The 12,257-nt window shown below is 43.1% G+C and overlaps 1 protein-coding gene across 10 annotated transcripts in view; it reads left to right on the top strand.

Moving 5' to 3' along the window:
* Positions 1 to 12,257, top strand: part of itpr1b (inositol 1,4,5-trisphosphate receptor, type 1b) — a 67,167-nt gene that overhangs the window by 12,113 nt on the left and 42,797 nt on the right. For 5 of the 10 annotated variants that reach the window (XM_089009534.1, XM_089009536.1, XM_089009538.1 and 2 more), the window contains 23 exons: positions 1,173 to 1,292; positions 1,377 to 1,568; positions 1,730 to 1,981; positions 2,056 to 2,197; positions 2,596 to 2,749; positions 2,830 to 3,023; positions 3,092 to 3,230; positions 3,469 to 3,523; positions 3,612 to 3,777; positions 3,859 to 4,026; positions 4,623 to 4,694; positions 4,773 to 4,910; positions 5,053 to 5,178; positions 5,283 to 5,483; positions 5,701 to 5,952; positions 6,390 to 6,515; positions 6,599 to 6,727; positions 7,026 to 7,043; positions 7,470 to 7,496; positions 7,730 to 7,850; positions 8,894 to 9,078; positions 9,751 to 9,899; positions 11,677 to 11,788. In XM_089009534.1, the coding sequence (XP_088865660.1) occupies positions 1,173 to 1,292; positions 1,377 to 1,568; positions 1,730 to 1,981; positions 2,056 to 2,197; positions 2,596 to 2,749; positions 2,830 to 3,023; positions 3,092 to 3,230; positions 3,469 to 3,523; positions 3,612 to 3,777; positions 3,859 to 4,026; positions 4,623 to 4,694; positions 4,773 to 4,910; positions 5,053 to 5,178; positions 5,283 to 5,483; positions 5,701 to 5,952; positions 6,390 to 6,515; positions 6,599 to 6,727; positions 7,026 to 7,043; positions 7,470 to 7,496; positions 7,730 to 7,850; positions 8,894 to 9,078; positions 9,751 to 9,899; positions 11,677 to 11,788 (3,238 nt within the window). The remainder of the gene's footprint in view (positions 1 to 1,172; positions 1,293 to 1,376; positions 1,569 to 1,729; positions 1,982 to 2,055; positions 2,198 to 2,595; positions 2,750 to 2,829; positions 3,024 to 3,091; positions 3,231 to 3,468; positions 3,524 to 3,611; positions 3,778 to 3,858; positions 4,027 to 4,622; positions 4,695 to 4,772; positions 4,911 to 5,052; positions 5,179 to 5,282; positions 5,484 to 5,700; positions 5,953 to 6,389; positions 6,516 to 6,598; positions 6,728 to 7,025; positions 7,044 to 7,469; positions 7,497 to 7,729; positions 7,851 to 8,893; positions 9,079 to 9,750; positions 9,900 to 11,676; positions 11,789 to 12,257) is intronic. The other 5 variants (XM_089009544.1, XM_089009539.1, XM_089009542.1 and 2 more) reach the window with 2 other exon arrangements.

Here is a 12,257-nt window from a genome sequence, read left to right on the forward strand (position 1 = left end):
ACAAAGCAGTTCCACATGAAAGAGAAGAGGATCAAAGCGTCTCTTCACCAGTGGATCAGGGACATCATGGTGGAATGTGCACGTCGACTACAAGCTAAATGTTGAAAGCAAACACGCAGCTGTAGCATCCATTGACGAAGAGATTGTCTCACATCTCCTGTCCCACATAAATCCACTTTAATTCCAAGTCGCGACAGTTCCACATACGCATCGGCGCTCATTCTTATCGCGGGCTCCTCAAGCCATGTATCCATCCAGCCGCAGATTGTCCAACAGCACCGACCTTCCGCTGAACAAAGCGGTGCTGTGAAGATGCTGCCCATTCCAGGCGCTAAAAAGCACAATGGCCCCTGTGGTGTCCAGTGATGACAGTTGAATGGCACCGACATTCCTCCCATTCAAAAACAGTACTGGCATATTCATGCTGCCGAAAAGGCGCAACCGCTCAGCACAGTCTCCTCCTTGATGAATGTTGTGGTCAAAAGTGCTGAAAAACAATCCGTATCCATTCCACACGACGCACAACAACACAAAGTGACAAAAGAAAACACAAAACAATACAAATCAAACAAAAAAAGCAAGGCTCATGAGAGCACTTGTTGACGGCTGCCTACTCGGGCGCCATCTTGGACTCCTTTTGATAAGCATGCATTTGACTTTAGAGTCTGAAAATCCTCCATGAAGCATTTCCAGTTGGTCCACAATGCTGCTGCTGGTCACTTCTTGCCTGGTTCTTATAGGAGGGAGTACGTAACCCTACTCTAGTCTTTTCAGTGTGCGGGAATTTAGTGTTTAAGATAATTCCGGTATTATTTCTGTTTTTTTATTTACATATGTATTTATTTATTGATGTATTCAATTATTTACTTATTTGTGTGTTTGTTCATTTATTTATGTTCGTGTTTGGGAGCCTTTTACTGAGCGAGTTGCTTGTCCAGTAGCCACAAAGGGACATAAGCCTTCTTGTGCCAGTCCCGAGCCCGGATAAATACAGAGGGTTGTGTTAGGAAGGGCATCCGACGTAAAAGCTTGGCCAAAACAAACCTCTGAAGATGGAGGGCACTGATTCGCTGTGGCAACCCCTTGAAGGGAAAAGCCCGAATGAAAAGAAGATTAGTTTATTTATATATTTATTTATTTGACTGTTTATTTATTTTTGTATGTGTACATAGGTTTTTGGACTACCTGTCGGATCTTTGCGTGTCCATGAACAAATCCATCCCTGTGACGCAGGAGCTCATCTGCAACGCAGTGCTTGATCCGACCAACAGCGACATCCTCATTGAAACTAGGTGAAGCCTCATTCGTCATATCGGCTCATCTGCTGCTTTTATTTGAAGCATTTTACCAAATTGAAGCGTTGTCTCGTTCATTAGGTTAGTTTTATCGAGATTTGAGGTCGATATAGGAACAAACGGTGAAAATCCAGTCGAAGCTGAAGATGAAGAGGAAGTGTGGCTGTTCTGGAAGGACAATTTCAAGCATATACGAAGTAAAAGCGTTCGAGAGTTGGCCCAGGATGCAAAGGAGGGTCAGAAGGAGGATTACGAGGTGGTCAGTTACTACAGGTCAGATACTCTTGAACCTGTACTTGCCCTTGTTTACTCACTTGCGGGAAACTTAAAACGCACACTCACACTAGTCATGTGAAATTTTGATTCCATAAACCGGGAACAAAAAACACGCAGCACCGCAGTTGGCGAACGTCCTGCGCGTAATTTCTCGACAGGTGCCAACTCAACCTTTTTGCCCGGATGTGTTTGGACCGTCAGTACTTGGCCATCAATAAGATCTCTGGGCAGCTGGATGTGGATTTGATCCTTCGCTGTATGTCTGATGAGGATCTGCCCTATGACTTGCGGGCCTCTTTCTGTCGCCTCATGTTGCACATGCATGTGGACCGGGATCCCCAGGAGCAGGTCACGCCGGTCAAATATGCCCGTCTTTGGTCTGAGATCCCCTCGCAAATTACAATCGATGAGTGGGTATATTCCTCTTGCTTCAAGAGACGGCGGGGACTTTGTTTCGCGTCTGACTTTGACTTTGTCTTACCAGCTATGATAACGATGGTACCAGCAGAGATGAGATCAAGGAGCGTTTTTGCCTCACCATGGATTTTGTAGAAAACTACCTCAGAGAGGTGGTGTCGCAAAATGTTTCCTTCTCTGACAAGGAGAAAAACAAGCTCACCTTTGAGGTATTCTTTCTTCAATCATCTACACTTTTATCGACATCATGCAAAACAAATGCTCATTTGTGTTTGGTTGCTTTTCTTTTTCGGTTGTAACTATGATTCGTTCAAATTCATTTGATATCGCCGGGAACCTTGCCATGACCTTTCGGGATCACACGGTGACCTAGGATCCAGTCAGGAATTGAAATGAATCCTCCAGAGGTTGGATCTGGGTATGAAGATAATGGGGAGATGGCCAGGCCAATCGCTTTACCAATCTGGAAGCGTGTTGCAATAGTATGAGGCAATTTCCCCATTGCCGGACGATTAAAGGCTTTCTGATTGTGATCACCCTGACTGGAAAGAATAAAAGCATGCATGTGGTTTCCTCTGCACATGGTTTTCAATTTAATTTTTCACAGGTGGTGAATCTGGCGAGGAACCTGATATACTTTGGCTTCTACAACTTCAGCGACCTGTTAAGGCTGACAAAGATCCTGCTGAATATTTTAGATTGTGTCCATGTCAGCACTGTATACCCCATCAACAAGATTGAAAAAGAAGAGCAGAACAAAGGTGGGCATCTTCCTGCCCTTGCTCCTGATACTTCTCTCTTGCTGGTTTCCCATCATTATTTGATCCTCATGTTTCCCTAGCTGGCAGCAATGTGATGAAGTCCATCCACGGAGTCGGCGAACTAATGACCCAGGTGGTGCTGCGAGGAGGCGGTCTGCTGCACACCACCCCGACTCATCAGCCAGAGGGCGATGTCGTTAAAGCCCAAGCAGAACCGGAGAGAGAAGACATCATGGTCATGGACACCAAGCTTAAAGTCATCGAAATTCTACAGGTGTGGCGATACTTGTTGGAACGAGCAACTCACGCAGTGGTTTTACTCTGGCTTTTCTTCTGCTTCAGTTTATCCTCAACGTGCGGCTGGACTATCGGATTTCCTGCCTGCTGTGTATTTTCAAACGAGAGTTTGATGAAAACAATCAGCATTTAGAAAACACTGCCGCCCAGAATGGAATCAATAACGTCAGCAGTCAGATGCCAGGTTTGCAGTATTTTTGGTCATAATATCGTTTAATTTCCTGTCGATATAACCAGAGCAAAGAAGTTGAGGTGTGACCGGCATGACCGGCATGAACGGCAAGCCAGCGTGGGATGGAGCGGGCGTGGGGGGTTGAACGCATGACGATAGTGAAGCTGTGATTGAGTCGACCTCGTACGAGTGCTTCCTCCAACATTGTAAAAATAAATAAATGAATAAAAATGTCATGTGAACCCTTTAGGGAACCTTGACTTTGAAAATATTGAAGAGCAGGCAGAAGGAATATTTGGAGGAAGGTAATTACAGACTCATCTTGCTCCATTAGCAACAGCATGGAACAAAATTTGATGAAGGTCATGAACTTATTTTTCTTTGGCCATTTAGTGAAGAGAACACTCCACTTGACCTGGATGACCACGGTGGACGTACCTTCCTCAGAGTGCTTCTACACCTTACCATGCACGACTACCCTCCTCTCGTCTCTGGTGCACTTCACCTGCTCTTTCGACACTTCAGCCAGAGGCAGGAAGTTCTCATGGCTTTCAAACAGGTAGGGCTTACCCTTAATTACTATTCCATCTTCCCCATTTTTTAATATATCTGTCAGTTCTTCTTCAAAACTGTGCTCTAGGTCCAGCTCCTTGTGACCAGGCAGGATGTTGATAACTACAAGCAGATCAAATCAGACCTTGACCAACTACGGTCCATTGTGGAGAAGTCCGAACTGTGGGTTTACAAAAGACAAGGAGAAGATGGGATGGATGGAGATGGAGCCTTTGAGTCAGATACCAAAAACAAGGTAACAAAGGTAGTTTCAATCAAGGTTATGTACTGGTATCAGGGTTTTCTTGGCACAAACGAGTTAAAAAAAAGTTCATATATTTTCAGTTGTTAGCTAAATTATTATTACTAGTCTGTATGAGCTAAGGTAGTTTGAATTGTTTGTTTCTCCAAACAAGGCTAATATCAAGCAGTCTCAATTGCTAGCTACAAACTAGGCTAATCTAATCCATTTTTCTAAATCTAAGCTAAGGTAGTTTCAATAGCTAGCTACAAACTATGCTAAGCTCATCATATTTCAATTGTTTGCTACAAAGTAGTCTAATCAAAGCTCGTTTTAATTGCTTGCTACAAACTAGGCTAAGCTCATCCAGTTTCAATTGTTCAACAAAACTAGTCTAAGATAAGATAGTTTAAATTGGTCACTACAAACTAAGCTGAACAAAGGGGCTTTCAAATGCTCGCCACAAACTAGGCTAAGCTAAGATAATTTCAGCTGCGAGCTACACACTATGCTTCGAACATGTGTCGTATCCACGGCTTTGAAGCAGGAAATGAAGTCGTCGCAGCACAGTTGGGTTATTAGTTAAAGCATCTGTGTTGGTTGTTTTGTAGGGGGATTCACTTGGTTCTGACAAGAGCAGTACAGAAAGCACCAGCAACTATAACTACCGAGTTGTGAAAGAGGTATACTCATGTGTACTGTACTTTGATGAAAATGTCTTCTTTGTGAGTGACTCTGCCTCCCCTCCCATTCTCATCCAGATTCTCCTGCGTCTCAGTATGCTTTGCGTCCAGGAGGGGAGCTCTGGGAAGAAGAGTAAAAAACAGCAGCAGAGACTTTTGAGAAATATGGGGGCACACAGCGTGGTGCTGGAGCTTCTACAGATCCCCTATGAAAAGGTGTTTGGGTGAATTTACACAATTTTATTTTGTCAACTGGGTGTCTGAAATAAGATTATTCGGTTCTGAGGTTGAACACATGCTGAGAATTTGAACGTTTATAGAAACAAAAAGGAGATTCTATTTTTTTTTTTTATGATAGGGTGAGGATGTTCGCATGCAGGAAATTATGAAACTGGCTCACGAGTTTCTGCAGAATTTCTGTGCGGGGAACCAACAAAACCAAACTCTTCTTCACAAGCATCTCAACCTCTTCCTTAACACGGGGGTGAGCTTTGAATCGCTTGTATTTGTTGTTTCCTCGGGTGTTGCTTTTTATTTTGTTGATGGTGCGTTCGCGCTGTTCCCTGAACCATTTTTCTGCTCTTTCAGATTCTAGAAGCCATTACCATGCAACACATTTTCATGAATAACTTCCAACTCTGCAGTGAAATCAACGAGCGGGTGGTTCAACACTTTGTCCACTGCGCCGAGACTCACGGGCGACACGTCCAATACCTTAAGTTTCTTCAAACCATCGTGAAGGCAGAGAATAAGTTCATCAAAAAATGTCAAGACATTGTCATGGCTGAGGTTTGAGGGCTTTTTTTACGTTCTTTTTGGACCAACAATTGTAGCACCCAGCACAAGTTTTGCTCATACATTCATATTTAAACGATTCAGTAGTCGTTTTTGAGAATTCAAGTTAGTTTTCTTTTTTTGTTTTTTTTTCCCTTGTCTTGCTGTGAAACGGTTGCGAGCCTCCCGTATCAACTGTTAACTGCCCGCTTTGATTCTGACCCCTTCACAGCTTGTAAACTCCGGAGAGGATGTCCTTGTCTTCTACAATGATCGTGTCTCCTTCCAAGCATTAATTCAAATGATGCGCTCAGAGCGGGACCGGATGGACAACAACAGCCAGTTAATGTATCACATCCACCTGGTCGAACTGTTAGCCGTCTGCACCGAGGGCAAAAATGTCTACACTGAGATCAAGTGCAATTCACTCTTACCCCTGGACGACATTGTGCGGGTCGTCACCCATGAAGACTGTGTTCCTGAGGTGGGAATATCTCTTTATTTGTCTGGCCTGTGCACTTGATGTCGGGTCGCGCATAGCACAGATATACAATGAAGCTTGCAAGCTAGCTTCTTAGCAACCCGAATGTATATTCAAAATGCTTTCTGATTTTGCTCCGTATTCTTCCTCTAATACAAGGGACCAGATCAGGCCCGCCATATCATTTTATTCAGCCTGCGAAAGCTAATCAAGCATGTCAAGTACTATGATGCTTGTTGAAGTCTGAATCAAAATTTCCAATTGTCCAATGTCGACCACAATAACAGTCATCATTTTTTACTTCAAATATAATAACTAGTTATGCACGATAAAAAATAAGTTTGACACCCTTGCCCTCATAGAACTGAGAAGATCGTTGGAAGGAACACGTTGGACCCACCCGCTCAGCTTCCCGAATAATATTATTTCACATTTTGTAGGTAAAGAAGGCCTACATCAACTTCCTGAACCACTGCTATGTTGACACAGAAGTGGAAATGAAGGAGATTTATACATCCAACCACATGTGGAAGCTGTTTGAAAACTTCCTGGTGGACATTTGTAGGGTAAGCAATAAATAAATAAATGAAGCCCGCTGGTTTCCCTCATGATATGAGATATGTCATCGCACGTCTTTATTTATGTCCAGGTGTGCAACAACACCAGTGACAGGAAGCATGCAGATACCATGCTGGAGTGTTATGTAACTGAGACAGTCATGAGCATCGTCACGTGTTTCTTCAGCTCTCCTTTTTCTGATCAGAGCACAAGTTTGCAGGTGATTGAACTGCTTTGCCATCGCAATTTTCAGCAGTTGTGTGTCTGTTTTTGCCGCCTGGTCAAATCGGTCTATATCAGTGTTTATGTTTTTGACTTGGCGGTTTTGGAATGCCTTTAAACGAGCAATTCTGCGGTACGCTGATGCGCGCGAGCAATCAGAATGGGATTATTAATTTTGATGTCATCTCAGACCTGACTTCGCAAAGTTCATATTGTGAACCCATTGATTTAAATTATTGATTTTGATTTCAACGCTCCAGACATGATAAAATTACCAAATTCTTCTCTCTGCATAGATGGCTCGCAACGTGTATGTAAGTAACATTGACCTATCCTGTAAATAGTTTTCCAACCTCTCCCAAGTGGTACCACCGCCTTCTCGTGTCTGTGATTCAAGCAAATGTGGTGGGAAGTAGCTCTCTTTCTGCACTCGGTGGCCTTCCCGTGGCTTAGTCAGCACACACGGACTTTGTTGTTCCCAAATCTGTGGGTGTGTTGCACAAGGTTTTGCTGGAACTTGGTGTAGATGATGCAATGGCTTGAAATGGTCACTCCGTCTCATCGCCCGAAGTTCGACGGGCCAAATAGTTTGTCGTGTTGTGCTTTGTTGTCACGTTCCGTTTCCCCCCGTGTGAAACATCCTTGGCGCTTTCATTTGAATTCCAGCAGAAAATGTTTTGTTGTCATTATTCTTATTATAATGATTGATTTATCGATGACATCACTACCGTCTTTTGCAGGCTGCCGTTCTGGGAAAAATAACTGAGGTATTTATTGTCCTCTCGGGCTGAGAACAGCCATTACATTTCTTTTTCACCAAGTAACAAGCAGCTGTTCACCACTGGCATATTGTGCAGATGATTTCCAAACAGCCAGCTCACAAAAATCTGTCTGGAGTTGCACCATACTCAAATATTCGTCCGTCGATGGTCACGTTGTCCTTCTACAAAACGCGGTGCTATTAACGCTATATCTGTTTTGTTTAATTGTTTGTATGCAGACACGACAGCCCGTGTTTGTCCAGCTGCTGCAGGGGGTTTTCCGAATCTTCCACTGTAACTGGCTTAACCCAGTCCAGAAAGCTTCTGTGGAGGCTTGCATCAAAGTCCTCTCAGACGTCGGTATGTTATTACACCAGGCATGTCCAAAGTCCGGCCCGGGGTCCAAATACGGCCCGTGGTCAATTTTCATCCGGCCCGCAGCCTACGTCATGAAATCAATAACATCTGGGCCCGCATGTACAATTACTACATTTGGCAATAGCGCTGTTACCTGTGTGCTACGTGCTGGGATCTAGAGGATCAAATAGGAACAGAAATTTAGTAATTGAGTAATTGACTGAATTTCTAAAATGACAATTTTCTAAAATAGCATTTTTTTAATTTACAAAATTCTAAAATTATGACAATCAACAAAAGAACAATTCTGAGAAGTGAAGTGAATATTCCATTTTCAATGTCTATTGCATGTTTCAAATGAACCAAAACACATGCTTAAGTCATTCACTGCCCATCCCAAATTTATTCGGGAATTGAAAAGCATGATGTGGAGAGCCATTCCAGAATTTGTTCGGGTTTTGGTTTTTCTTGCCGGGGGTGCCCATAAACTGCTGGTCAGACCTCTGGCAATGTTTTTCCCTCCTGGGGTGGAGGGAGGGGGTTGTGCAGCCTTTTGTACAGCCGTCCCCATTTCAAGCTGAGGTAACACCAGATCCATATAATTTAATGATTAACTCTTTTTTTTCTGGATGAAAGAAGCATGTCTTAGGTTTCTCACGCTGCATTGAATGTTTATGTAGTGATAAAACTCAATCATCTGTGGGTCCTTTGAGTGAAAACCCTGCCACGGGAGTGGACACATTGTTGCACATCATCTGGCAGTGCACGAGTTAAGATAGCTGAAATGAAAATAACATATCAAATGTAAAACAGAATGGCTCACTGAAATGTTTTTAAATGAATTGCTTTTAATTGTAAAGAACGTCCACCAAAGTTGCCCCCCCCCCTACATTTTTCACACACCAAATCTGGCTCCCTTTGCAAAAAGTTGGGACTCCCCTGTATTACATGGAAGGAGCACCGCCCCAGAAACAAATTGTTGTTTCAAGATTAGCCAAAGTGTCATTTATCAGTCCTTGACAAGTTTGCATGATTTTCCAACCCAGCGAAGAGCAGAGCCATCGCCATCCCAGTGGATCTGGACAGTCAGGTGAACAACTTATTCGTCAAGTCCAATAATGTCGTCCAGAAGAGCCTCCTCAACTGGAAACTGTCAGCCAAGACCACCTCCAGACGAGATTCGGCCATTCCGACCTCCAAAGACTATAGAAACATAATCGAAAGGCTTCAGGTAGGCAAAGAAACATTTTCGGTGATCATCTCGTCGCCTTCTTCTGAATTTGTCAATTTTTGGTTTCAAATGGATTCCGATCCTCACTTTGTGAAGAAGAAGCTTCAGCTGCTCCGGTCATTTGCCTCCTTTCTCGCTTCACGTAATTTATGGAAGAAAAAAAGAAAGGTCGTTTTAAGTGCAAAGATCCGCAACATGTCGACATCTTCACAATCACTTTCTGGGAAGCCATTTCAATGACCTGAACTTTTGCGTGTCAAATTCTTACAACACATGACTCTGTGTGTGTACACTGGAAGGATCGGATGTCCCTCCTAAAAGTCATCTCAAGTACTTCGGCCAAAACGTGCAGTTTCCAGACTTGGCCATTTCTCAACCATGCCGATAATGCGCACGTCGAAATGAACATTGCGCGGTCCATGTGAGTTTGTCCCTGTTTCCTGTCACAGATTCAAACTCAGATTGTTTATTCCAAACATTTCAACTTGACTCTATCGGGGTTCAAAAGATAACCGGGGCAAAGCTTACATCACAGAGAGGTTGATTTCCAGTGTCACAAATGTGAGCCTTTTTTTGTAACAGAACTATTTAAAAAAAGTGGTAGCAGAACATTGTACTGGTTTTGATCTTGGCTCGTTGCACTTGCGACATTCCTGTGATGTTGATACGCAGGACATCGTGTCAGCTCTGGAGGATCGTCTCCGCCCGTTGGTCCAGGCAGAGCTCTCTGTGCTTGTGGATGTCCTTCATCGCCCTGAATTGCTCTTCCCCGAGAACACTGAAGCTCGCAAGAAATGTGAAAGTGGAGGATTCATTTCCAAGTACGCAACCGCGCTCTGTTGTTGATTTGAGATGATGCTCGTTTGGTGAACGGTAGTTAAAATTCTTGCCGTGTAAATGGCCTGGCTGTGTTTCAAATGATATGCTCTGAACTCATGAACTAGTTGTCACAAGACATGCACACTTGCCTGATACCAGCTCAGACTGGATTATAGACAAACTGGCAGGGCACACGGAGCCCGTGCTGCTTCTGGGATTATCCGAAACCTTGGCTTTGTAGAGACCCTTAACGTGTCAACTCTCACCACAACCGGCAAATCCGGATCGCATATGCCCTGTGATGTTTTAGAGCCACATGTGTCATAGTCAAGGCTCGTGGGCCAAATCTGGCACACCACGTCATTTTATTCGGCCCACGAAAGCTAATCAAGCATGTCAAGTGCCAGATGCTTGCAAAAGTCCAAACCAAAATTTCGAATTGTCCCATGTAAAATGAGTTTGACACCCTTGTTTTAGGTCAACGAAGCTTTATTTTGCTTTGGATTTTACACAACATCGAAAATTGTTTCTTGCGGTGTAACTGACGATGCCTGATGCAATTTTTCACCCAAACTTTTTTCCAACTTGATCGAATAATGTAAAGTGTCCGTGTGAGCTTTGAAAGGCGCTTAAAGGACAACCGACGTCTCCGGACAAGTTGTGTCCATAATTTGTAAAATGGCTTCAAATGACTTCTACTGAGCGTATTTTACAAAGATTCTACCGCATATCGCTATATTTTACGTTTTAAGACTCGCGCTGAATATTCAGGAAGTATCGTTTTTGAGTTGGTGACGAGTCCTCACCCTACGTCACTGAAGGAACGCCCCTGACCGAAAAAAGGACACATTGTAGCAGTCCTTCCGTCACATCAATGCATTTTGCTGTACTTGTTTGGCCTGAAAACTTCGTGTTGCACCAAAAAGAGGCAGAAAAGGGCAACAAAGCTCCTTGTAAGGAATTATTCAGCCGGTGGAAACGGGCTGATTAATTCCTTACACGGAGCTTTGTCGCCATTTTCGGCCTCTTTTTTTAGTGCTACACCCCCCCCCCCCTATTGCCTCAAAATGGCACGGAATAAATTCTTTCATCGATTGCAAAGATGTATGCTTTCCTCTTCAGAACTATTTGAATCATATTCATAACTGGATGAGTAACAAGAAAGCATATTCTCTGAATCTGAAGCCATTGTTTTGATTCTCCAGCAAGGCAAGACGTCTTGGGGTGACACCACGAACAAGGGCGCGGGACCTTCTGAAACTGGCCACTTCATTCATTTTTTTTTGCAGATTTGGACACTTTCAGTCATTTTTATTGGTGTTTTGCATTTGACTAAAAATATCAGCCTGCGTGTTTTGGGTGTTTTAGATGCTATAAAAGTTTTTCTGATGTCAATTAGGAAACAAAAAAGTGATGTCGGTTGTCCTTTAAAATGTATTATTATTATTATTATTATTATTATTGATGAGAAGGTTTCTTCAGCCGTCATCTGTACGTTTTGAAACCTTTTCAAAAAGTACAGATGACGGCTGAAGAAACCTTCTCATCGATGGACCACTCCTGTACGACTGAGAGCCTACACAGACATATTATTATTATTATTATTATTATTATTATTATTATTATTATTATTAATAATAATAATAAATTGCCCGGCCTTTGACTCGCGGCCACCAAATTTGTTGTCATGAATTCAACCAAATATCCTTGTGTTCAGTTGTGTCATTCAAGACAATGTCTTTGTAACCGATGTTTTTCCTTCCTTACGCTGCATCCCAGACTAATCAAACACACCAAGCAGTTGCTGGAGGAGAATGAGGAGCGTCTGTGCATCAAAGTACTGCAGACTCTCAGAGAGATGATGACGAAGGAGCGTGGCAATGGAGAGAAGGTACCGGGCTCGAATTTTCGCCTAACTCCAGGAAATGATTTACCCTTCCCTACTGTGCTGTCCTGGTCAAATATTACTCTTGACCAATCGGCTTTAAACAAGATCATTGAGCTGTGTTCTTCTATGTAATGCACCATGAAAGGAGAAATAACTATCTCTTTCTATCTCTATCTCTTTCTCTCTCATACGCACACATCAGAGTACACCAAAATGCTTTAGAAAACAGACAAAGGGAGATTTGAAAGAAATCATGGTATTGGCGATATCGCATGACTCCTTCTTGTGACTGAATTCAAGTCAGCCCAAACCTTTCAATGATCCCCCATTGTATTGCTCTGTCAAAAAATATGTTGCGGTATTTTGTTTCCCCTTATGTAATTTCCAGAACGTTTACACGAGTAGAAAGTGTTATCTTTGGCCTCCCGCTTCTGCCAGCGCTTTGTTGACACTTTGTTGTCAATTTGTCTCA

Source organism: Hippocampus bargibanti, linkage group LG12, assembly GCF_051943395.1.
Source record: "Hippocampus bargibanti isolate YZ-2025 linkage group LG12, ASM5194339v1, whole genome shotgun sequence".
In the NCBI taxonomy this organism is placed as follows: Eukaryota; Metazoa; Chordata; class Actinopteri; order Syngnathiformes; family Syngnathidae; genus Hippocampus; species Hippocampus bargibanti.